This window comes from Hypanus sabinus, chromosome 14 (genome assembly GCF_030144855.1).
Source record: "Hypanus sabinus isolate sHypSab1 chromosome 14, sHypSab1.hap1, whole genome shotgun sequence".
NCBI classification, from domain to species: Eukaryota; Metazoa; Chordata; class Chondrichthyes; order Myliobatiformes; family Dasyatidae; genus Hypanus; species Hypanus sabinus.
In genome coordinates this window covers 97768941-97796100 of record NC_082719.1, presented here as the reverse complement: position 1 = coordinate 97796100, position 27160 = coordinate 97768941, and the positions used below count along the sequence as shown (strand labels likewise).

The following is a 27160-nucleotide window of genomic DNA, read 5'->3' as shown; positions in this document are numbered from 1 at the left end:
CCGAATCTGAGCTGAAATCTTAGGCCAAGCCTTTGGCATGCCGAATAGCGGCCGATTGTGGAACCCCGAGAGCTAGTCCCATTCCCGCAAAGAACCGTAGTCAGTGTGTAACTCCAGGTCGGGGTCTTCAAATGAACCCTGAAAGTGGAAAATAGAGATATTAAAGATAGAAATAGAACTGTTTTTGAAGATGCAAGCAAAGGAGTTGCAGTTGGGCGCCATAACTACTTAGCTTCGCCTCTCACGTGATCAACTCATTTTCACTATGGATGGCAACTCCATATGCACTTCTGTTTCCCATCAAGAACAACATGAATTTCTTTGCTCCTTTCTTAACAGCACCAATTCTCCTTCCCCACCACCCACCTCCAGAACCAGAATCAGGTTTATTATCACCGGCATGTGCCGTGAAATTTGATAACTTAGCAGCAGCAGTTCAATGCAATATGTAATATAGAAGAAAAAATAAATTAAAAAAATTACAGTATATGTATATTGAATAGATTAAAAATAGTGCAAAAAACAGAAATAATATATAATAAGTAAGTGAGGTAGTGTTCAAGGATTCAATGTCCATTTAGGGATTGGATGGCAGAGGGGAAGAAGCTGTTCCTGAATTGCTGAGTGTGTGTTCAGACTTCTGTACCTCCTACCTGATGGTAACAGTGAGAAAAGAGCATGCCCTGGCTGCTAGATAGAGGTTCTTAATAATGGATACTGCCTTTCTGAGGCACCGCTCCTTGAAGATGTCTTTCTTTCTTTCTTTCTTTTTCAATCTTTTTATTAAGTTTCATATATATATGTAACCCCCTGGGTCGCCTCAGGCTCGCTCAGCTCGTTCTTGTCTAGGGGGAGCAGCCTTCGGCCCCGCCAAACTGGGTAATCAGCTGGTGTGGATGCTGTGTGATGCCCCCGCCTCACCCAAAAACAGACAGTACACCATATGCGATTAAATGAGTACAATTTATAAAGGTTACTATAACTAAGTGATTAATAACGATACAGTATATATGAAGAGAAAATTAAAGAAAAGGCGCCAAACTTATCAAAGTCCAAACCACTTCGTGCACAGCCGTTGGAGCTCAATTTCTGAAGTCTTCTGGCCACCATTTGATCCCCTCCGAACTCCTCGACTCGCAGCTCAGGACCCTCCGAACTCCTCGGACTCTCCAAACAGCTCAGGACCCTCCGAGTGGTCAACCAAGCACATCTAGCTTCATCCCCCCCCTCCTCGAAGAATCTCCCGGCCTCGGACCCCCCTTTGGGGTCCGATCCTCGCCCAGCTTAGAGCATTGCGTCCTCTCTCTTGACCCCCTCGTGCCGATCTGCCCAAAAGCCCGTCAACAAAAGCTTACAGACTCAGAAGAAAGAACATTAATCCCCAGATGGTTTACAAAGGAATACCATTCTCGGTATTAGTAAATTAGCATTCCTGCTAGTTAACAAAAAGAAACCCTTTCCCAACAGTAACAAAGAAAAAAGAAGAAACCCCCTTTACATATATAAAAAAATAACATAATAATGAATAGGTTATGAATACAATAGACTTGAAATTACATTGGTAATAAGATAATAATATCCTATTAAAACATCAACAGAAACAAGTACATTAATCAATCAAGTCTGTATAACTATATATGAAAAAAAAACAAAAATAATCGTCAAAAAAGAAAAAAAAATTGAAAATAAGTGAAAGAAAATGTATATTGATAAAAAAAACACTAAACTAAACTAACGTGGGCATTAGTAACAGTTTATAAGTATGTGATAGTGTCAAAAAAAAACCGGAACTCCATACCTGAACAAGAATAAGCAGAAAGAAGGTCTAGAAAAGGTCAGATTAATTCATATGAAAATGCCGAATAAACGGTCCCCAAGTTTCTTCAAATTTGACTGATGAGTCAAAAATAGTGCTTCTAATTTTTTCCAAACTTAGATATGAAATAGTTTGAGAAAGCCACTGAGACGTGGTAGGAGGATTTACTTCTTTCCAGTTTTGTAATGTAGACCTTCTGGCCATTAATGTTACAAAAGCAATCATTCGTCTGATTGAAGGGGAAAACTGAATACCATCCTCATTTGGTATACCAAAAATTGCAGTAATAAAGTGAGGTTGTAAATCGATATTCCAAATTGAAGAAATGGTAACAAATATGTCCTTCCAATAGTTATGTAAAGTGGGACATGACCAAAACATGTGGGTCAATGAAGCCACTTCTAGATGACACCTGTCACATTGAGGGTTAATATAAGAGTAAAATCGAGCAAGCTTATCTTTAGACATATAAGCTCTATGTACAATTTTAAATTGTATTAAAGCATGTTTAGCACATATAGAAGAGGAATTAACCATTTGTAAAATTTTTTCCCATTTATCTGTTGAAATGTTATATCGAAGTTCTTTTTCCCATTCTTGTTTAATTCTATCTGATATTTCTGGTTGTATCTTCATAATCATATTATAAATAAAAGCTACTAATCCCTTCTGACAAGGGTTTAAGGTAAAAATCAAATCTGTGAAATCCACTGAAGTTGAATTGGGAAAAGATGGTAGAACTTTATGTAAGAAATTTCTGATTTGTAAATATCTGAAAAAATTAGATTTAGGCAATTTAAATTTGTTGGAAAGTTGGTCAAAGGACATCAAAGTATCTTCAAAAAAAAGATCACGAAAACATTTTATACCTTTCCTTTTCCATATGCTAAAAGCTTGATCTGTCCAGGAAGGTTTGAAAAAAAAATTAAGTAAGATAGGGCTATCAAGAACAAAGTTTTTCAGAGTACAAAACTTACGAAATTGAAACCAAATTCGTAATGTATGTTTGATAACAGGATTAGATATCTGTTTATTAAATTTAACTAAATCAGCAGGAAGAAAAGAACCAAGAACAGAGAATAGAGAATATCCCTTTACCTCGTTACATTCCAAATTTACCCACTGCGGGCACAGTGGTGAATCCAAATCTAATTTCCAATACATTAAGTTACGAATATTATTTGCCCAATAATAAAATCTAAAGTTAGGTAAAGCTAAACCACCATCTTTTTTAGATTTTTGTAATTGCTTTTTACTTAACCTGAAGTTTTTATTTTGCCACACAAATGAGGAAATTTTTGAATCAATGTTATCGAAAAAAGATTTAGGAATAAAAATTGGTAAGGCTTGAAATAAGTATAAAAATTTCAGTAAAATCATCATTTTAATAGCATTAATCCGACCAATTAATGATAAGAATAAGGGAGACCATCTTGTAGTAAGTTGTTGAATTTGATGAAGCATAGGTAAAAAATTCAGTCTAAATAAATCTTTATATTTCTTGGTAATTTTTATACCTAAATAGGTAAGGTTATCAGTAACAACTTTAAATGGTATCCTGTCATTCAATAAAGTTTGTGCGTTTAAGGGAAATAATTCACTCTTATCCAAGTTTAGTTTATAACCAGAAAAGCTACCAAATTGAGCCAACAAGGATAAAATAACGGGAATAGACCTGTCAGGATCAGAAATATATAACAGCAAGTCATCAGCATAAAGTGATAATTTGTATAACTTCTCATTACGGGTAATACCAAAAATATTAGGATATTCACGAATAGCAATGGCTAAAGGTTCTAATGCAGTATTAAATAATAAAGGACTTAAGGGACTTAAGGGACCTTGTCTCGTACCACGAGATAATTGAAAAAAAGAGGATCTATAATTATTTGTAAGAACAGAAGCAACAGGTTTATAATATATTAATTTAATCCATGATATGAAGTTGGGACTAAAATTAAAATTTCTCAATGTATTAAATAAGTGTGTCCATTCAACTCTATCAAAAGCTTTTTCAGCATCTAATGAGATAACACATTCTGAGATTGTGGGTGATGAAGTATAAATTATATTAATCAATTTTCTAACATTAAAAAAGGAATACCGATTCCTAATGAAACCAGTTTGATCTTCTGAAATAATCTGTGATAGTGTAGCGCCTCATTTCCTAGCGTATCCGAACCGACTCACAATTAGATAGCCTACGGGGGTTTGCGAGCACAGAGCTTTGGAGCCTCTTCGCCATGGGGGGCCGGTTGACAGAGGCTTAAAAGTGAGGCTGAAGTTTTCGAATAAAGTTTTTCCTTCGACTGCAGTTACCGACTCCGTGTCGTAATTTTAGCGCTGCTCGTAGCACACCGCTACAATTGGTGACCCCGACGGTCCAAACGATTTTTGGACCAGAAATGACCGACGCCGCCTCTGTTCATGCGGTTTCGTTGAAACTGCCGGGTTTCTGGACACAGCGCCCGGACCTATGGTTCCAGCAAGCCGAAGCCCAATTCCACGTTCGCCGGATCACCTCAGAAGACACCCGCTACTACTACGTGGTGGGCTCCCTCGACCAGGACACAGCTGCCCAGGTCGCGGAGTTCGTACAGTCGCCCCCGGCAGACGGCAAGTACACGGAATTCAAAGCCCTGCTCCTCAGGACTTTCGGACTCTCACGGCGCGAGCGGGCTGCCCGTTTACTGCACCTGGATGGCTTGGGCGACAGACCTCCATCGGCTTTAATGAATGAGATGTTGTCTCTGGCCGAGGGACACACAGGCCTCATGTTTGAGCAGGCATTCCTGGAGCAGCTGCCCGAGGACATACGCCTGCTGCTGTCCGACGCGGATTTCAGTGACCCCCGGAAGGTGGCAGCCCGGGCGGACTTGCTGTGGAACGCCAAAAAGGTGAGCGGGGCGTCCATCGCACAGATCTCCCAGCCACGCTCCCGGCAGCAAACCAGTCCAGGCCCGGCCGCAGAGCCCACTAACCCCCGGCCCAATGACCACTGGTGCTTCTACCACCAGCGGTGGGGCGCAGAAGCCCGCCGTTGCCGCCCGCCCTGCAAGTTCCCGGGAAACGCCAGGGCCAGCCGCCGCTGATGGCTACGGCGGCTGGCCATCGGGATAGCCTCCTGTATGTGTGGGATAGAAGGTCGGGACGCCGGTTTTTGGTCGATACTGGGGCTGAGATCAGCGTTTTACCTCCGACGAGTTACAACACCCGCAGCAGGGCACCGGGTCCCCCCCTGAGGGCCGTGAATGGCAGCACAGTAAGGACCTATGGCACCCGTCAGGTGCAGCTACTGTTCGGCCCCAGCCAGTTCACGTGGGACTTCACACTGGCCGCCGTAGCCCAACCGCTTCTGGGTGCGGATTTTTTGCGAGCTCACAGCCTGCTGGTTGACCTGCCCAGGAAGAGACTGGTACACGCCGAGACCTTTCAGACGTTCTCCCTGGGCGCGGCCCTGTTGCCAGCCCCTCACCTCGGCTCCATCACGCTGTCCGACAACGACTTCACCAGGGTCCTGGCGGAGTTCCCATCGGTTCTGGCACCGCAGTTCACAGCAGCCATGCCCAGGCACGGCGTACAGCACCACATCCCGACACAGGGACCACCCCTCCATGCCCGTGCTCGGCGGCTTCCCCCGGACAAGCTCCGACTGGCGAAGGAGGAGTTCCAGAGAATGGAGGAATTGGGGATCATCCGGCGGTCCGACAGCCCCTGGGCTTCCCCCCTGCACATGGTGCCCAAAGCGACGGGGGGCTGGAGACCGTGCGGCGACTACCGCAGGCTGAACGAGGCTACCACACCGGACCGCTACCCTGTGCCGCACATTCAGGACTTTGCGGCAAACCTGCACGGCGCCCGGATCTTCTCCAAGGTCAACCTTGTCCGAGGGTACCATCAAATCCCGATGCATCCTGACGACGTCCCCAAAACGGCTCTCATCACCCCGTTTGGCCTCTTCGAGTTCCTCCGCATGCCGTTCGGCCTGAAGAATGCCGCACAGACGTTCCAGCGGTTAATGGACGCGGTGGGACGGGACCTGGACTTCGCGTTCATCTATTTGGATGACATCCTTATAGCCAGCGGCAGTCGTCAGGAGCATCTGTCCCACCTCCGTCAACTCTGCGCCCGACTGAGTGAGTACGGTCTTACAATCAACCCTGCCAAATGCCAGTTCGGACTTGATACCATTGACTTCCTGGGCCACAGGATTACTAAAGACGGGGCAACCCCTCTGCCCGCTAAGGTAGATGCGGTCCGCCACTTCCCCCGACCCACCACGATCAAAGGCCTTCAGGAATTCGTCGGTATGGTCAATTTCTACCGCCGCTTCCTCCCTTCAGCTGCCCGGATCATGCGCCCCCTGTTCGCCCTGATGTCGGGTCCGAGCAAGGACATTACCTGGGACGAGGAGTCCGCCGCCGCTTTCGTTCAAACGAAGGAAGCTTTGGCTGACGCCGCAATGCTAGTACATCCCAGAATGGACACCCCTACCGCCCTCACAGTGGACGCATCAAACACGGCAGTCGGTGGGGTGCTGGAGCAGCTCATCGCAGGTCGCTGGCAACCCCTGGCGTTTTTCAGCAAACACCTGTGGCCACCCGAGCTCAAGTACAGTGCTTTTGACCGGGAACTGTTGGCGCTCTACCTGGCAATCCGGCATTTCAGGTACTTCCTAGAAGGTCGGCCCTTCACCACGTTCACGGACCACAAACCGCTTACCTTTGTGTTTACGAAAGCATCCGACCCCTGGTCATCCCGCCAGCAACGCCACCTGTCCTACATCTCTGAATACACAACGGATGTCCGGCACGTCTCGGGTAAGGACAATGTCGTGGCGGATGCGCTCTCTCGCCCTACCGTTCATGCCCTTTCCCAAGGGGTAGACTTTGAGGCACTGGCAGAGGCACAGCAGGTAGATGAGGAGATTCCGAGTTACAGGACTGCAGTCTCTGGTTTGCAGCTCCAGGACCTCCCCGTGGGCCCAGGTGAGAGGACCCTACTCTGTGACGTCACCACCGGCCAGCCCCGTCCGGTCGTCCCCGCAGCCTGGCGGCGACGTGTTTTCGACTCCATTCATAACTTGGCGCATCCCTCCATCCGGACAACTGTCCGGCTGGTTTCCAGCAGGTTCGTTTGGCACGGTCTCCGCAAACAGGTCAGTGAATGGGCCAGAACGTGCATGCACTGCCGGACGGCCAAGGTTCAGCGGCACACCAAAGCCCCACCGCAGCAGTTCCATCCCGCCCACCGGCGTTTCGACCACATTCATGTGGATATCGTGGGCCCCCTGCCAGTGTCGCGCGGAGCGCGTTACCTCCTGACTATCGTGGACCGGTTCACAAGATGGCCAGAGGCGGTCCCGCTCACCGACACCACCTCCGAATCTTGCGCCCGAGCCCTGCTCGCCACCTGGATATCCCACTTTGGTGTACCAGCCCACATTACCTCCGACAGAGGCGCCCAGTTCACCTCCAGCCTGTGGTCAGCTATGGCCAGCCTTTTGGGGACTCAGCTGCACCACACCACTGCCTACCACCCACAGTCGAACGGGCTAGTGGAGCGTTTCCACCGTCACCTGAAGTCGGCCCTCATGGCCCGCCTGCGTGGAGCCAACTGGGCGGACGAGCTTCCCTGGGTCCTTCTCGGCATCCGCACAGCGCCCAAGGACGACCTGCACGCCTCGTCGGCCGAGTTGGTATACGGCGCGCCCCTGGCCGTCCCCGGGGAGTTCCTACCAGCCCCGAGGGGGCAAGAGGAAGTACCCGCTGCAGTCCTGGGCAGACTTCGCGAGAAGCTCGGTAACCTGGCCCCCATACCCACTTCACAGCATGGGCGGCACCCGACCTGCGTACCCAAAGACCTACGGAACTGTAAGTTTGTGTTTGTACGAAGGGGCGGGCATCGGCCACCGCTGCAGCGGCCATACGAGGGGCCGTTTACGGTGCTCCGGAACAACGGGTCCACGTTCGTGCTGGACGTTAGGGGGAAGGAGGAGGTTTTCACGGTGGACTGCCTCAAGCCGGCCCATGTGGACCTGGCGCAACCGGCCGAGTTTCCGGCGCCTCGGCGCAGAGGCCGATCTCCCAAGCAGGTTCTGGCCCAGGCTGTGGACATTGGGGGGTGTATCGCCGGTTCTGGGGGGGGGTTATGTAGCGCCTCATTTCCTAGCGTATCCGAACCGACTCACAATTAGATAGCCTACGGGGGTTTGCGAGCACAGAGCTTTGGAGCCTCTTCGCCATGGGGGGCCGGTTTTCAGAGGCTTAAAAGTGAGGCTGAAGTTTTCGAATAAAGTTTTTCCTTCGACTGCAGTTACCGACTCCGTGTCGTAATTTTAGCGCTGCTTGTAGCACACCGCTACAATAGTACCTTTTCTAATCTAATAGCTAAAATTTTTGTAAGAATCTTAGAATCTACATTTAATAATGATATAGGGCGATAAGATGCACATAAAGTAGGATCTTTATCTTTTTTAAGAATTAGAGAGATAGTAGCTTCATAAAAAGATTGAGGTAATCTCTTCTTAGCAAACGCATCATTAAAAATTTCACATAACCAAGGGGAAAGCAAAGAAGAAAAAGTTTTAAAAAATTCTACAATATAACCATCAGGACCAGGAGCTTTCCCTGAATTCATTGAAGAGATAGCCTCTCCTATTTCGGCCATAGAGTTAGGAGCATCTAACAAGCTATGATCTTCATCTATCAGTTTAGGAATATTCAAATTGTTAAAAAAATTATCCATCATGGACAGGTCACCATCAAATTCTGATTGATATAAAGATTTATAAAAATCTTGAAAAGTATTATTGATTTCTTTATGATCAGTAGTTAAATTACCGTCTTGTTTACAAATTTTAATAATTTGTCGCTTAGTCGAAATAGCTTTTAATTGATTAGCTAACAGTTTACCAGTTCGATCACAGTGAATATAGAATTGAGCCCTGGTCCTAATTAATTGATTTTCAATTGAAGAAGATAATAGTAAACTATGTTCCATTTGAAGCTCAACTCTCTTCTTATAAAGTTCTTTGGTAGGAGTCACGGAATAAATCTTATCAATTTCCTTAATTTTATCCACTAATAAAGCAATATCTAAATATCTTTGTTTTCTTTTACCAACGGAATATGAGATAATTTGTCCACGGATAAAAGCCTTAAAAGAATCCCAAAGTATTCCTCTGTCGATTTCTTCAGTATAGTTTGTTGAGAAAAACAAGTCAATTTGCTGTTTTATGTAGGTGATAAATTCTGGGTCTTGAAGCAAAGTAGCATTAAGTCTCCAAGATCTAATATTATTGGAAAAGTCCGAAATCTTAATAGATAACTTCAAGGGTGCATGATCCGAAATAGTAATAGAATCATATTTACAATCAATAACATCCGTTAATAACCGATGATCAATAAGAAAATAGTCAATTCTAGAATAGCTATGATATACATGTGAAAAAAATGAAAATTCTTTATCTTTAGGGTTCAAAAACCGCCATATTTCTGTGATTCCCGAATCAACCATAAAAGAATTAATAAGTAAGGCTGATCTATTCGGAAGAGTACGGATAGGTTTAGATCTATCCATCAAAGGATTCAAACAACAGTTAAAATCTCCACCCATTATCAACATATATTCATTTAGATTAGGAAGGGAAGTAAATAAACGTTTAAAAAATTCAGGGCAGTCAAAGTTTGGAGCATAAATATTAACTAGAAACCTTGACGATGTCAGGGTACTTTGTAGGCTTGTACCCAAGATGGAGATGACTAAATTTACAACCTTCTGCAGCTTCTTTCAGTCCTATGCAGTTATGCCCCCCCCATACCAGACCAGACAGTGATGCAGCTTGTCAGAATACTCTCCACACTGCATCTATAGAAGTTTTTGAGTATATTTGTTGACATACCAAATCTCTTCAAACTCCTAATGAAGTATAGTTGCTGTCTTCTTTATAACTGCATTGATATGTTTGGACCAGGTTCGATCCTCAGAGATCTTGACACCCAGGAACTTGAAGCTGCTCCCTCTCTCCACTTCTGATCCCTCAGTGAGGATTGGTATGTGTTCCTTCATCTTGCCCTACCTGAAGTCCACAATCAGCTCGTTCATCTTACTAATGTTGAGTGCCAGGTTGTTGCTGCAGCCCCACTCCATTATTCATCATATCTCACTCCTGTACTCCCTTTCGTCACCATCTGAGATTCTACCAGCAATGGTTGTAACATTAGCAAATTTATATATGGTCCTTGAGCTACGCCTAGCCACATAATCATGGGTATAGCGAAAGTTTTGCACTGGGCTACACATACACCCCTGAGGAGCACCAGTGTGAGTTGTCAGATGTTATCACCAATTTGCACAGATTGTGGTCTTCCAGTTAAGAAGTCGGGGATCCAATTGTAGAGGGAGGTACAGAGGCCCAGGTTCTGCAAATTCTCAATCAGGATTGTGGGAATGATGATATTAAATGCTGAGTTATAGTCGATGAACAACATCCTGACATAGGTGTTTGTGTTGTCCAGGTGGTCTAAAGCTGTGTGACGAGCTATTGAGATTACATCTGCCGTTGACCTATTGTGATGATAGACAAATAGAAGTGGGTCCAGATCCTTGCTGAGGCAGGAGTTCAGTCTCATCATAACCTGCCTCTCAAAGCATTTAATCACTGTAGATGTGAGTGCTACCGGCCAATAGTCATTAAGGCAGCTCACATTATTCTTCTTAGGCACTGGTATAATTGCTGCTATTTTGAAGCAAATGGGAATTTCTGCCCGTAGCAGTGAGAGGTTAGAAATGTCCTTTAATACTCCCACCAGTTGGTTTGCACAGGTTTTCAGAGCATTACCGCGTACTCCATTGGGACTTTCCGCCTTACAGAAGTTCACCCTCTTTAAAGACAGCCTTACATCGGCCTCTGAGACAGAGATCACAGGGTCATCGGGTGCAGCAGGGATCTTCACAGCAATAGTCTCCCTTTCAAAGTGGACATAAAAGCGTTGAGTTCATCTGGTAGTGAAGCGTCACTGCCATTCATGCTATTGTGTTTGGTGGAACTGGTCTTCACCCAAAACCATTTTTCTTTCGGCTCCTCCCACTTTCTACAAACTCGAGGTGTAGTCATGGGCACCATACGAGCCTGAGCAGTTCCTGCCTTTTCATTGGCCATGGAACAGTCCATGTTCTAAGCCTTTCCTATTAATGCTCTCTAACTGTTTCTGTGCTGCATTGGTGATGCTTCCTGCACCCATGCTGAGCTTGTTAATGTCATCAGCTCTGCCTCTAATTTCCATTTGACAAATTCATGTGGGCCATTTCTAACACCTCTCTTCTCTCTTTTGATCTCTTTGTCTCAAGTCTCTGGAGACAAACTGTCTACTGACATCTTTTATAAACCTACTAATTAACACAGCTATCTGCTAGCTCTTCCCACCCAGTCTCTGTAAAAATGTCAGTTCCTTTTCAGTTCATGTTTGTTGTTGTGTGCTGGGGCAGCAAGCTGAGGGTAGCAGACACCAACAGAATCAACAAACTCACTCGTAAGGCCAGTGATGTTGTGGGGGTGGAACTGGACTCTCAGACGGAGGTGTCTGAAAAGAGGATGCTGTCCAAGTTGCATGCCATCCACTCCATAATGTACTGGATAAGTACAGGAGTACATTCAGCCAGAGACTCATTCCACCGAGATGTAACACTGAGCGTCATAGGAAGTCATTCCTACCTGTGGCCATCAGACTTTACAACTCCTCTCTCGAAGTGTCAGACACCCTGTGCCAATAGGCTGGTCCTGGACCTATTTCCACTTGGCATGATTAACATTATTTAATTATTTATGGTTTTTTATTGCTATATTTCTTCACTATTCTTGGTTGGTGCGGCTGTGACGAAACCCAATTTCCCTTGGGATCAATAAAGTATCTGCTGCATCTGTTCCCAGGATGAGGCTTTCTTTTCCAGAGCATCAGGGATGTTCTCCTTAAAAGAATTGGGTTTCCCTTCCTCCACCGTTAATGCTGCCCTTACCTGCATCTCTTCCATTTCCCGAACATCCATGCTCATGTCATCTTCCTGCCACCTTAACAGGGATAGAGTTCCCCTTGTCTTCACCTACTACTCCATGAGCCCCTGCAACTATTGCACCATTCTCCACAGCACCTGCCATCTTCAGTGAGACCATGCCACCAAAGACATCTTTATCCCCTCCTCCACCATGCACTGCTTTCCAGATGGATTGCTATCTCTGTGATTCCCTTGTCAATTCATCCTTTCTCACTAATCTCCCTTGTGACATTTATCCTGCAAGCAGCAGACATGCTACACCTGTCTGTTTACTGTCTCCATCACCTCCATTCAGGGCCCCAAACAGTCCTTTTAAGTGAGGCAACAATTCACTTGCAAATCTCTTGGCATCACCTGCTGTATTCTGTGGTCCTAATGTGACCTTCTCTACATTGATGAAACCTAATGTAGTTTGGGGGAACCACTATGTCAAGCACCTTTGCTGCATCCACAACAAGTCTCAGTGACCAGCTTTTTAAATTCCAATTCCTATTCCCATTTTAACATATTGGTCCATGGTCTCCTCTTCTGCTTTGAAAGTGAGTCCATATGTGGGTTGTGGAATCATTTCCATGATGGGGCAAGTGAAGTTGAGTGACGTTACCTCCTTTGATATCCCTTTTTGTGTATTCCATAAACTCTTCCACTTTGTTCTTCTTGCCAACTGTGATTTAATAAACTTTTCTTTCAAAAGCGAATGTCTGGGTTGTATTTGCTGACATAATGTGTACTTTGATAATAAATTTACTTTGAATTTTGATTTATTGTAACATGTACCGTGATATAGTGATAAGCTTGTCTCGCATACTGTTTTCTCACTGCCCACTTCTATAAATCTTAGTCTCTATCAAAATATTTAATCCATTATTCCTATCATCTCATCCTAGCCTGTTGGTATTTGTAGGTCTTTGTACTGACCTGAAATCTTCCATGGCTTTGCCTGTCCAAACCTCAACAATTATGTCCGTCTTTAATTTATTATTCTGTCCTGTCAAATCCAGTTTCCCTTCACAATCATTCACTATCAATGTAAGTTTTTTTTAGTCCCAATGTTATTGCTCTTTGGATGGCTGGGACTGGAAATGGTTTGTTATTGTCAAGATCTGAGAGGCAGTGGAAAGCTTGTCTTGCATACCGTTCATACAATCAATTGATTACACAGTGCATTGAGGTAGAACAACGTAAGATAATAACAAAATACAGAATAAAGTGTAAACAACTGCAGAGAATATGCAGTACAGAATTTTTTTTCTAACTCGTATTGAATTTCCTTTGTAAGGTGAAAACTTGGAAATGTATTATGGTGGTGGATGCTGTTGAAGTGAAATTAAGCACCACAAATACCAGAATCACCTTTTTGGCCAGGCAGTAATTGTGGAAGGTATAATTTATGATTTTGTGTTTCAGGTCAATGACCTCATTGGGTCAGTTTTCAACCTGAGGTAGGCTCAGCTTAAATAGCATCTAAAAAGCTGCCGATAACGCCAGTTCAAGTTCAAGTTTAATTATCATTCAGCCATAAATAAATATAGCAAAATGAAACATCATTCTTCTGGGGCCAAGATTCAAACCACATTACCAACAGCACACTGGATGTTTTTCTGAAATCGTAACCATGTGTGCAGTCACAACGAAAAAAATAACATAGCCAAAGTCCCTGTGTGGCATGATTGTAGGTTGTCCTGGTTCAGTTTATTCTCCTCCTAGTGAAAACCAAAGGCTAGTAACAATGGGAGGCTCCAGTCCCAACACAGCGTGTCCAGCAGAGACCCATGCAACTCTCCCACATCACCTTGGCTTTCCTCCCCTGGGCAACTGCAGCGGGTCATTGCCTCTGAGGTGACCCCGTGACCTAGGCTTAGTCCTTATTGCATCTGAGGCAACGCAGCTGTCCCGCCGTCGGTCTCACCAACGACCGGACTTGCAGTATTCTGCAAACCAAGTCCCAATAAAAATGTCGAAGACAATCACTTGCTCTGTTTGTTGGATCATGCGCTGTCTTGCCACAATGGTACACAATAAGTCCAGGCTACAACACAAACAATGGTATGCAGGAAGTCCAACTCCATTGCTATCGAGCAACTTGCTGATGAGCTGGTCCTGCAGTACTTGATTTTCTTAGTGTCCACCAATGACTTCTGATCATAAAAAACGTAGAACTATAGAAAACCTACAGCACATTACAGGCCCTTCAGCCCACAATGTTATGTCGACCATGTAACCAACTCTAGAAACTGCCTAGAATTACCCTACCACATAGCCCTCTATTTTGCTAAGTATGTACTTAACTAAGCGTCTCTTAAAAGACACTATTGTATCTGCCTCTACCACCTTCACTAGTAGTGCATTCCACACACCCACCACTTACAATTTTTAAAAAGTGCACCCTTAATTGGACCTGGGGTGGCTGCTGCATCCAAGCTCTTTTAAGAATTCAGGAGGTTCAGAGATTTTCACAACTCCAGAATTTTGTTCTCAGTCAGTATTTACTTTCTGCATTGCACTACACAGGTGGCTGAGCAAATTAATGGAACTGAAATCACTTTCTCTCTGACCACTTTATTGTACTTCGTGTATAATTTATTGGATTTCAATTTTCTTTCATAGAGTTGAATGTTACCACTTCTTCATGCTTGCAAGATACATTTGATTATCAGTTTCCAAGGCCTGCAGGAATTATAGACCAGCTGAGTACACAGTCTGGTAAGGAGGAGCCTCTGAAAGTGACAGCCAGTGTTTATATTCCCTCTCATGGGCGTCTGGTATGTGGTCGTGAAGATGGCAGTATTGTTATTGTTCCAGCCACTCAAACGGCTATTGTCCAGTTACTGCAAGGAGAACACATGCTGAGAAGAGGTAAAATATCTTCATGTATGGCTTGAACTGAATGCTCTCACATCATCTGTTGCAATATTTTTTTAAACAAAGGTATTAGATTGGTTTATAAGACACAATTTTCCACTTACTTGAATTCTCATTTACCTGCATGATTTAGAAAGTAAGCATTTCAAATAAATATATGGTTGATTTCAACAAATGCCTGTACTTATACTATGAAGGGAAATTTCAGCATTTACATGTGTAACTGCAGACAGTTTCTTTCAGATTTGTGATTTTTAGGCAAAAATCAGGATTCCTGATGTTGTGAATGAGCTTTGGAGATCATTCTCTCCAGAAATGCAATGATCGTGCTCTCTAGCAGATAATGGGGCAGGTAACTAAGAGCTTGGGTTTAAAAGAAATTTACAGGGATGAAAAATCATTAGTGAGTTTTGTGAGAGAGTGCAGGTTAGGAGGAAGAATCAATAACAATTTGTGAGAATCCAAACGGAAGTGAAATAATAGCAAGAAAGAAAAGGAAGCTAAAGCCATACAAAATAATTCTTTTGCTTCACCTGCAATGATGGGTGGCAGGGTGGAGTTGTGTCTCTACCAAAGGAGGTAGGTATAAGTGACTCCTTTTCTCTGCTAGCCTGCAAATCATCCTTAGGCCCCGAGCAGGTTCACATGAAGCAATGTGAGCAGGTGGTAGCATAAGCAAAAAGAGCCAAACAAAAATTTATTCTGGTCATTTCGGATTCGGATTTCACTTTAAAATTAGTATAAGGCCAGAAGACATACAGTAGGGTCAGAATTCGGGCATTTGGCCCATTTAATCTGTCTGCCAATCAAACATGGTTGAATTATTAGCCCTCTCATCTCATTCTTCCTGCCTTCTCACTTTGAAAATGACTATAGCACCTCACCTCTATGACCGGGGCGGCAAGCAGCGTTGTAGTTAGTGTAATTCTATTACAGTACCAGCAATGCTGGTTCAGTTCTGCCACTGTCATTAAGGAGTTTGAATGTTTTCCTTGTGATCTCTGGGTGCTTTAGTTTCCTCCCACATTCCAAAGCCGAACAGGTTATGGTAAATGTTTGTAACTTCCCCATTTTTCTCAAATCATTGGAAAAATCTTGGGGAAAAATAAATGTGCCCGTCAGTTTCTCTTGGAAGAGCCATTAGGCCATGTTATGCTTACCTATATTGCTGCATTGTGGCATTCCTCCAATTAACTGGAGGCTTGCGTAGTTTAGCCATCCCATGAGGGAGAGCAGGCTTTGAGTGACAACTAGGGCTCAGATGGTGCATCTGGTTCTCTGAGGATCCTCTGACAGCTTAACGAACAAGGGCTTGCCCCCAGGTTCCGGCCAATATTTCAGTCCCAGCAGAAGTTACTATAACTGGTTTTCTAGCCATTAACTTATTTGTATAGACATGAGATTCTGCAGATGCTGCAGATCTTGAGTAACACGCACAGAATGCTGCAGGAACTCAGCAAGCCAGGCAGAATCTATTGAGGGAAATAAACAATCAATGTATTTAACTTTCCTCCAAGAGGACCACAACCTTATCGTGATTTGGGGGCTTGCATGCCTCAGTGATCCAGAGAGCTCTGCTGGCTGGAGTCAAGGCTTTATGCTTTGCCTTGTGGTACAGTCATGCATGCCAGACAGATCAAAAGGCAGAGGCCCGACTAAGAGTGGTCCATCAATCCTTCAGGTTCGGGTGTTCAGCTCAGGGCTAACAACCCTGATGCGTCAAATAAAACTGTTACAGAAACAGCAATCAGGAATTCTTCCACATCTGTGTGTGAAGGCATTCCTGAGTCTACACCCGTGACTTGTATGACTGACGGTAAACCAGGCGGAAGCTTCATACACGATGAAGGAAGCCGTGAATTTCTTCTGAGATGGAGGACCTAAACACCAGCAGCAGAACCAGCAAAAAAAAATGCTTTGGCTATGTCTCTGTACATTGCAATAGTGGCTACACTTATGAAGTACTAGATTCACTATTCAAAAAGTTTGTGAATGCTCTTGTGAGCTGGAAGACTAGACTGAGTAAGAAGGATAGATTTCTTCTACTATGAAACATGAGTGAATCAGATGAGTTATTTGTTACAGCTTTTTAATCTTGAGATTGGTTTGCTACAATGGCATTGTTTTAAAAGAAATCTAGACTCACTGTTTTCCCAAAGCTATCTAAAGTGAAACAGTATATTTTCAGAAACCATGCAGAATTGAATGGAATTTCTTAGCAGAGTGAGTGGAGAAACAGGATGTGCCAATGTGTCAGACAATGGATAATGAGACATAGAGGCTCCTTCTGTCTTGTTTTCTCCATAACTCAATTTGTTTAGTAGAAATGGCTAAAACAGCACGTTAAGGTATTGGGAGAAAAATATGGGAGGGGGAATGTCAGAAGTAGGTTTTTTACACAGAGAGTGATAGATGTGCCTGTCTAAGCATGTGAAGTCAGCTCTGGCGGACTGGGTGGATGAGATTAACAGCGAGATCCAACAGCCTGGTAGGCGGTTCTGTAACACTTTGTGGAGAACAAAGGGCATGACAAGGTACAGAAGTAGTCATTATCATCCACTGCAATGAAGAAAGCCCCAGTTTGTGACTAATAACTGTAATGCTGGACCCAGACTTCCAAGGTTGAGGGAGTGGAATAGCTCCATTGCAATGACTTTTTCACTTTAGAAGCTGTCCCATTCAGGTCTCCTGTCAATGTTGGATTCAACTGGTAACCAACATTGGTGGATGGGGTGTGCGGAATGCACTGCTGGCAATGGTGATGAAGGCAGATGCATTGGGGGCATTTGGGAGACTTAAGTAGGTGCACAGATGCAAAACAAAAATTGATAGGCTATAAATAAATGATGGCATTTATTTCAAGTGGAATAGAGGATTAAAAATAAGGAGATAATGCTGAGGCTTTATAAGACAATAGTCAAGCTGCACTTGGAGTATTGTCAACAGTTTTTGGCCCTATATCTCAGAAAGGATGTGTTGTCATTGGAGAGTGTCCAGAGGAGGTTCATGAGGATGATTCAAGAACATATGGCAAGTGTTTGGCAGCTTTGGGCCTGTACTCACTGAATTTTAGAAGAATGTGGGGGGGGGGGGGGGGAGGGGAATCTCATTGAAACCTACCAAATGTTGAAAGAATTAGATAGGGTGGATGTGAAGAGGGTTTTTCCTTTGGTGGAGGTGTCCAGAACTAGAGGGCACAACCTGAAAATTGAGAGGTGACCCTTTAGATCAGAGGTAAGCAGGGATTTTTTTGTCCAGAGAGTAGTGAATCTGTGGCATGCGGTGCCACAGACTGCGGTGGAGGCCAAGTCCATGGGTGTATTTAAGGCGGAAGTTGATCATTTCCTGATTGGTCAGGGCAGCAAAGGCTATGCTGAGAAGGCAGGTGTGTGGGGTTAAGTGGGATCTGAGGTCAGCCATGATGGAATAGCAGAGTGGACTCGATTGGCTGAATGGCCTAAAACTGCTCCTATGTCTTATGGTCTTATATAGGTGGGAAGGGTTAGATTGATCTTGCAGTAGGTTAAAGGATTGGCTCAACATCTTGGGCTAAAGAGCCTGTATTGTATTCTACTGTTCTTTGTTCTGTGATTGGATTGCTTTCTGTGCCTTTGAGTAGAGTGTTATTTAAGTATTTTTATGCATGAATTTATACTTCCTCAGGTTGGCCACCTCACCGAACACTTCGTGGCCATCGAGGCAAAGTGACCTGCCTGTTGTACCCACACCAGGTCGCAACACGGTATGATCAACGCTACCTGGTGTCGGGTGGGGTAGATTTCTCTGTAATCATCTGGGACATCAACTCGGGGGAAATGAAGCATACCTTTTGTGTCCATGGTGGAGAGATTACCCAGCTGGTAGTTCCACCTGAAAACTGCAGTGTAAGTTCTTTATAAAGGTTTTATTTTTAGAATTCAGTTTATATAAATATAAACTTTAATCTTAAACATCTATAACGTTCCATGTACTCGGTATCTGCAATGGACAGACTGATCCAAGTTTTTATTGCCAGATCCTGAAAAAAAGCAATGAAAGGAAACTTTGTCCAAGACTCCATGACTCTTATCTTAGTATGCTTTAAATACTGTTGAGTCCACTCATTTAAAAGTTGGAACAGGAAACCCATTTGCACTATATTGTTTGTAATAGTATTTTTGGCATTCTTGAAATATTCTGGTATCATGGACTATAAAGATAATTTTTGAACTTGTTACTCAAAAATAATGAAAACTTCAATAATATCATTGATTTGGATGTTCCTGTGACACTTGTTCAGTGGCTTTGGCTCATCAGGCTGAAGTGAGATTGTATTTGGGTGTGGTAAAGTATCTTGTATGTCTCTCTGTCTCCGTTCTTATTTGTTCAGTCTTTATCTGTAGATTAGTAAGAATGGCTCCAAGGTCAGTGTTCTGTACTGTCTGAGGGATGTGGGATGTCTGGGAGATGTCCACTCTCCCAGATAAACACATTTGCACCAGGTGCACTGAGCTGTCCCTCCTAATAGAACTGGAGCTACAGCTCAATAACCTTCGACTCATATGGGAGAATGAGGAGGTGATACACAGGAGCCTCAGGGAGGTAGTTACTCCTAGGTTGCAGGAGACAGGTAACTGGTTGATTGTCAGGAGAAGGAGGGAAAATGCACAGTCAGTGCAGAGTATACCTGTGGCTGTTCCCCTCAATAATAAGTGTATAACTTTAGATACTGTTGAGGGGGATGACCTACTGAGTGGAGCCACAGTGACAGGAACTCTGGCATTGGGTCTTGTGTAGTTGCTCAGGAGAGCAGAGAGGTGAAGAGGACTGCAGTGTTGGTAGGAGATTCATTCGTCAGAGGAACAGAGACAAGGTTATGTGGGTGAGGGTGAGCAGCCAGAAGTCTTGGTACATACGGGTGCCAGTGATATAGGTTGACAAGTTTTAGAGTGCTAGGTAGAAAGCTGAGAAACAGTGCCTCCAGAATAGTAATTTCTGGATTCCTGCCTGGGCCACATGCCAGTGAGGGTAAGAATAGGATGATTTGGCAGATGAATGTATGGCTGAAGAATTGGTGCGGGGGCAGGGATTCAGATTTATGGATTATTGGGGTCTCTTGGAAAGGTATCATCTGTACAAAAGGGATGGGTTACACCTGAAGCAGAGGGGGTCCAATATTCTTGGGGGCAGATTGGCTCTGTTCACTGGAATTTAGAAGAATGAGGGGTGACCTAATTGAAACCTGTCGAATGGTGAAAGGTCTTGATAGAGAGGATGTGGTAAGAATGTTTCCTGTGGTAGGAGTGTCTAAGACCAGAGAACACAGCCTCAAAATAGAGATGCATCCCTTTAGAATGAAGATAAGGGAGAATTTCTTTAGCCAGAGAGTGGTGAATATGTGGAATTCATTGCCACAGACAGCTGTGGAGGCCAATTCTTTATGTATATTTAAAGCAGAGTTTGATATATTCTTGATAGGTCGGAACATGAAGGTTAACTGTCGGCTAACTATTACTTGGATTGCACTACTTGTATGTATAATCTATATTTTCATTTGTATTTATCATTATTATTGTTATGAGCAGAGAGACAACATCTGCCGGAAGTAAATTCCTTGTATGTGCACAGGAACTTGGTGATTAAAGTCTGATTCTGATTCTGATAAAGGTAGGAGATAGAGGCCGAGAGGAAAATTGGATCAGCTAGGATGAGATGGCTGACTCGAAGGGCCCGAATGGCCTAATTCTGCTTCTATGTCATATGCTCTTATTACGAGACACCATGCGAATAGGCACAGCTGGCCTTTCGAGCCGTGCTGCCCAGTAACACCTGACAACTCCGATTTAACTCTAACCTAATCATTGGCTGATTCACAATGACTAATTAATCTTCCCGGTATGTCTTTGAACCCAACACATCGATGAAGCTATGAAGAAGGCAAGACAGTGGCTATATTTCATTAGGAATTTGGGGAGATTAGGTTTGCCACTTAAAACACTTGAAAATTTATACAGATGTACCATAGAGAGAATTCTGACAGGCTGTATCACTATCCAGCTATCCATTCTTTTGGTATCCATAATTGCAGTTATTTGGAAGATTTCCTTTCAATTGTGCACTGCTTTGTATGGAATGACCATGAGATTTAGATACAGGCATGACAAAAGTTCTAAACATTAACACCAGTAAACATTAAACATTAAGACTCTATATTCTATTGGTTTACAATTATAAAAAGCTTAGAATTTGCCTTTCTCATACCAAAAGAGATATATTTTGATAAATTTAATTATTTATAAAACATGGAAGAGTAAAGCACAGAAACAGGCTCTTCACCCCACAATGTTGCACCATTCCAATTAAATTAGTAATCCAATGGGCAATCTAACTAATCCCCACTGCCTACACAATGTCCATCCATTTTCCTCAATTCATTTTCCTATCTAAATGTCTCTTAAAAGTCCCTAATGTACCTGTCTCTACCACCACTCCAGGCATTGCATTGCATTGCAGGCACTTAGAACTCTCTGTGTGATAAACTTGCCCCTCACATCTCTTTCGAAATTATCCCCCCTCACCTTAAAAGTATGCCCTCTGGTATTAGACATGCCAACCCTGAAAAGAAGATACTGTCTGTCTACTTTATGTATGCCTCCCATAATCTTATAAACCTCTATCGGCTCTCCCCTCAGGCTCTGCTGCTCCAGAGAAAAGAATTAAAGTTTGTTCAACCTCTCGTTATAGTACATGCCTTCTAATCAAGGCAGCATCTTGATAAACCTCACCTGCACCCTTGCTAAAGCCTTGACATCCTTCCTATGATGGAGCCTAAAATTTATGTTATATGAATGTAAATATCTCCTCTGCTGTGGCAAATGAGAGGTTGATTCTGTGCAATTTTTATGTACAGCAGAGTAAGATTGTTGGCCTCAGATCTATTTTAGTTTCTATTTTTGTATATTCAGTGTAAACTTACAAAGTCACTTTTACAATGGAAACTTTAAAACAACTTTTTGCTTTCTGTATTAAAAGAAGAGTCTAGATCATGTTGACTAAAACTTCCAAGCTTTAGAGAGACTGCAGAGGAGATTTAGTAGAATGCTACCTGGATTAGAGAGCATATCTTATGAGGATTTGTTGAGCAAACTTGGGCTTTTCTTGTTGGAAAGAAGAAGATGAAGGGTAACTTGGTAGAGTTTATAACATGATGGGAGACATGGATAGACTGGACAATTAGACCTTTTCCCAGGGCAAAAATGGCTAATACAAGTGCACATCACTTTAAGATGTTTGGAGGAAAGTATAGGGGTTATATCATAGGTAAGTGTTTTTACACAGAGGATAGTAGGAATTCAAAGTAACACACGTAAAATGCTGCAGGTGCTCAGCAGATCAGGCAGCATCTATGGAGGTGAATAAACAGACCTTGTTTTGGATACAGAAACTTCATTAGGACTGAAAAGGAAGTGGGGGGTGGGGGGAAGAAGCCAGAATAAGAAGGTGTGTGGAGGGGAAGCTGTACAATGCAGATAAGAGCATTACATGTGAAATATTGATGTAGTGTGCATCAGAAAGGTTGACTGACTGCTGGCACATGGCACACACAGGATACAAGAAACACAAGTTTACTTTGTGAACTATGTGCAGAAATGGTCCTGAGAGGTACCTGAATGTTGTGCAGCAGCAACATGTCATTATTGTACCATCCATAGTCTCTTTTCCATAGTTCTTTTGGCTGTCCAAATAGCAGTTTTTAACTTTGCCATTAAGTATAGTTGTAATCAGTCAACAAGGTAATTATTTTGCAAGTTGACTTTCAGATTAAATGAATGATTTGCAATCGTGCCTTTTTCAAAGAACATGAAATATTCAGTGAAAAATTTCCATGATCAAATTTGGCTGCCATATTGAAAACTATGCATTTTCTTCCTCATTTTGTTTTGGCTCTAGTCTCGTGTACAATATTGCATCTGCTCGGTGGCCAGTGATCATTCAGTGGGTCTTCTCAGCCTTCGAGACAAGAAGTGCATAATGTTGGCATCACGACATCTATTTCCTATTCAAGTTATTAAGTGGAGGCCATCTGATGATTACCTGGTGGTTGGATGCTCAGATGGATCAGTGTACGTTTGGCAAATGGACACTGGTGAGTTCATTCTTCTCACTTTTGATAGCAGTGAAAGCAGTTAATTGTAACTGATAACAGGTCAAATCATTGCCATTATTTGTATTAATCTGTGTGCTTCATCATGGCTGTAGAATTTCAATAATATGCAATAGAGGAAATGGGGAAACTGCATTTGGAGTTATGGGAAAGCCAATCGTTTGCTTATTACTTATTTGTACATCTTATCTGTACATCTCTCTTCACCTGACCACTGTCTCTACACAGTTCTTCAGTAAATAGTCGAGGAAAAGAGGCGAGATGGTGGGTGGAAATATACCCAATTCCAGATGAGGGTAAATACCTTCTTCCAACCAAATATTGGGAAGAAAGAACTATTTTTGCAAATTTATCAAGACTGCTTGCAGCCATGCTATCATGGTTGACTTGGAGAATTATAGAGTTATGTGAGGCCTCCGTTAGTCAGGGTTGCCCATGGATGTTGTATCTTAGCTGTCTAGATGCTCATTCCTGGGCAGTATGATGTGGAGAGCAAGCTGTTGCCCTTGTAGCAAGCTCTTCCATTCCACGCATCTGATAAGCGAAAAAGAAAGACAGAGACCGATAGAATTTGGTACCAACAGTGCTGCAGGAGTCAATGTTGAACTCAACATTGGACTGCCTTATGGAGTCCAGTTCTGGATTTTCCCTTTGGGGGTTTACTCCGGAAACCTTTGGCATGAGAGGGTATAGCTGCAAAGTAGCAGAGGTTTGAGATCAGAATTTTCCTTCTAGATGAGCCACTAACCACGGCTGACGACTCCCATTTGCCCGAAGCAGTAACCTGCCTTTGCCCCTTCCCCTGTTAGTGGAATTGGTTTTAAGGCGCCAGTAACCTGCCTTTGCCCCTTCCCCTGTTAGTGGAATTGGTTTTAAGGCACCAGTAACCTGCCTTTGCCCCTTCGCCTGTTAGTGGAAATGGTTTCGCCAGGCGTAACTAAGCTACACGTGAGGGCCAGAACTGGACTTGGTTGTTAGAGGCCATTTGAGGTGCACGCTATTGGGAACATTAAATAGGTAATGGGAACTTGTCCCCCTTACCTCTCCCAGCTATAATGGCCTTAAAGAGTTTAGTAGAGTTATACAGCATGGAAAGAAACCTTTCAGCCCAACTTGTCCATGTCTCCCTAGACTCCCCATCAGAGCTGGTCCCATCTGCCAGTGTACGGCCCATACTTGAGATGAGCTTTGACCACTCACATATCTCTCAGACTTCATTGGTGGCCACAGTAAATTAGTGGTTTGCAAGATGCGATTACAGTTCAAGGTGTCCCAGAGTTTGGAGTTCAATTCAGAAGTTGTCTGTGAGGAGTTTGAATGTGAACTGCCTGGGTTTCTTCCGTATGCTCCAGTTTCCTTCCACAGTCCAATGACGTATCGGATAGTAGGTTAATAGGTCATTGTAAATTGTCTTGTAAATAGGCTAGTGGTTTGCTGGGTGGTGCTGCTCATTGGGCCGGAAAGGCCTGCTCCATGCTGTATCTCTAGATAAATAAAATAAACAAAGTGTCTGTAATAATTCTGGCTCAGTCGTGCATTGATTCATCTGCTGCTGAATCTCTCAACCACTTCCATACCCCTAGACTTGAGTTTTCCTTCCAGGTCTCCCCAATAAATTTGTGCTTCTTAATTCTTAGCTTGAAGAGCTTTTTTCTCAACCTACATATTGGTTTTCCCAATTTTTAGATGGAGGAAATTTCCTTTCACTATGCACTTGGAACATGGATGAAAAAAACCATGTTTTGTGGGAAGGAGGGATTAGATTGAGTAGGTTATAGAGTTGGTACAACATCATGAGCTGAAAGGTCTGTATTGTATGTAGTATTCTATGTTCTAAGTACCGAGGAAGCAGTTCTGCTAACTTAAGGTCATTCTAAAGTCTTCTGCTCATGTCCTTATATGCTAACGTGTTTATCCACCTCTTCAGGCTTACTAACCTTTGTGATTAAGCAAAGCTTGATCTTAACATTGACACCATTGTTATGGAATCCCTCTGTGGTTTTATACTTTCCCAACTCTGCAATTCCACAAACATCTGAGAAACATACGTTCCTCTGATTCTGGTCTCTAGATCTTCCAGAATTAAGTACTGTACCATTAGCTGTTTTCGACTGTTTAGGCTATAAACTCCAGATTTCACTCACTAATTTGCTTTGCCTCTTGATCTCCTTTTCTTCTTCAAGGTACTCCTTAAATCTACTTCTATGATTAAGATTTTAATCATCTGCCATAATAAGTTTGGAATATTATTCCGGTGTCAATATTTTATGATGATAAATGAAGTTATGGTTTTTTAAAAAAAATAGCTTTTATTGATTTTAGAAACAACTTGTCCACAAACATTTGTTGTAATGGGGATAGTGCTTGCTGGAGAGGTAGTGGAAAGCATCTTATTGAAATTTACAATTTTACGTATTTTTTCTCTTAATTTAAGCCTTCTATTTGTTATCTATGAGTATACTTGTAATATCTTGTTTGCCTAGTCTTGCAGATTAGTTATAGTTTAACTAAATTGATACAGACTTTGTATTAGAAAATACTTGAAATTGCAAATGCAGAATGAGACTTAAGATCAGCTTTATTTGTCACCTGTTCAAAATGTTGAAATGCATAGTGAAATGTGTTTTGCGGCAACAACCAACACAGTTGGTCTGAGCAAACATGAGGAAATCTGCAGATGCTGGAAATTCAAACAACACACACAAAATGCTGGTGGAACACAGCAGGCCAGGCAGCATCTATAGGGAGAAGTGCTGTCGACGTTTCGGGCCGAGACCCTTCGTCAGGACTAACCGAAAGGAAAGATAGTAAGAGATTTGAAAGTAGTGGGGGGAGGGGGAAATGCAAAATGATTTCCTTTCGGTTAGTCCTGACAAAGGGTCTCAGCCCGAAACGTCGACAGCGCTTCTCCCTATAGATGCTACCTGGCCTGTTGTGACAGTTGGTCTGAGTTGGTCATTGATGACAACACATCAAGTCAAGTCAAGTCACTGTTATTGTCATTTCGACCATAACTGCTATGTACAGTACATAGTAAAAATGAGACAACGTTTTTCGGGACCATGGTGTTACATGAATGATCAGCACAGTTCTAAGATTGTGCTGGAGGCAGCCCAGAAGTTTCAGGTGCTTCAGGTGACAATATAGCATACCCAAAACTTACTACGGTAACCCTAACCGGAAATCTTTTGGAATGTGGGAGGAAGCTGAAGCGCCTAGAGAAAACCCATGCGTTCACAGTGAGAATGTATAAACTTCTTACAGAGAGCAGCAGAAATTGAACCCTGGTTGGTGATCGCTTGCACTGTAATAGTGTTGTGCTAACAGCTACAATACTGTGGCTGTCTGGCCAGGTAATGTGTTTCAATCCTGTTGCTCAAATATCTACTGAAGAGTTAATTTTCATTGTATCTTTGTAAATTCATGGACACAATTCACTGGTGCAATATTTTTTCCACCATCACCTGAATCCAATAATCTTTCTTGCTCCTCAAGTAGATTGAAGGGATTTTAAACTTGTTTTTTCTACTAATAACATTATTGAATATTAACACATTTCATCCTCTGGAATCTAGAATCTAGATGATTTTGAGAGGAGTTACTCAGTAATTTTTAAAAACTGAAATTTTCAAGTGAGTTAGTGAAAAGCATTTCTCTTTCATATTTTTGCTGTTTTAAAAAAATAACAAAAGGTTATTTCATAATTTGGGCATTATAAAGCCTTTAGTGAGAGAATCCTACATAAAAAATGGAATATATTTTGGGAAGCATTCTTTGTTGTTTAAACAAAGTATATGAATGGCATACGTCATCATGTCACCATGTGCTATGCGCATCTCTCGCTAAAGTAAAGAACAAATTAAGACTCTCATCTCTTGGTTGTCTTGTTTTTCTTCCAATTAGAGTTTATATTTTGAAATTACAAAACAACAGAATTTAAAATGACAGATTGAGAAGCTGCTGTACTTTAAAAGAGATCACAATGCTAATATTTACTGCTAATGAAATATATGGTTTACAAAAAATATATGTACCTCCTAATGCACAAAGTTCCTTCTCAGAGATGGGGTCATGTCTTTGAACCCTTAATTCTATCTCTTCCGTTATTAGTGCTTCAGCATTTCGATTTGTTTTACTTTGCACTATTCAAATGTTTTTGCGCTTGGTTTTTGTATTTATTGTTACCATGATAAGAGGTGTTTAGTACATATTTTCAGGTAGATGGAGCATCTCCGATGCCTTGTGGCCATACCCACTTATGGGAAAGCCTTCTGGAGTAAACCCTG

General features: G+C 42.8%; 1 protein-coding gene across 2 annotated transcripts in view; it reads left to right on the top strand.

The window, feature by feature from the left end:
- The window catches only part of LOC132405011 (WD repeat-containing protein 7), a 574145-nt gene that overhangs the window by 105935 nt on the left and 441050 nt on the right, over positions 1-27160 (top strand). For both annotated transcript variants that reach the window (XM_059989685.1, XM_059989684.1), the window contains 3 exons: positions 14477-14725; positions 18395-18615; positions 22661-22856. In XM_059989685.1, the coding sequence (XP_059845668.1) occupies positions 14477-14725; positions 18395-18615; positions 22661-22856 (666 nt within the window). The remainder of the gene's footprint in view (positions 1-14476; positions 14726-18394; positions 18616-22660; positions 22857-27160) is intronic.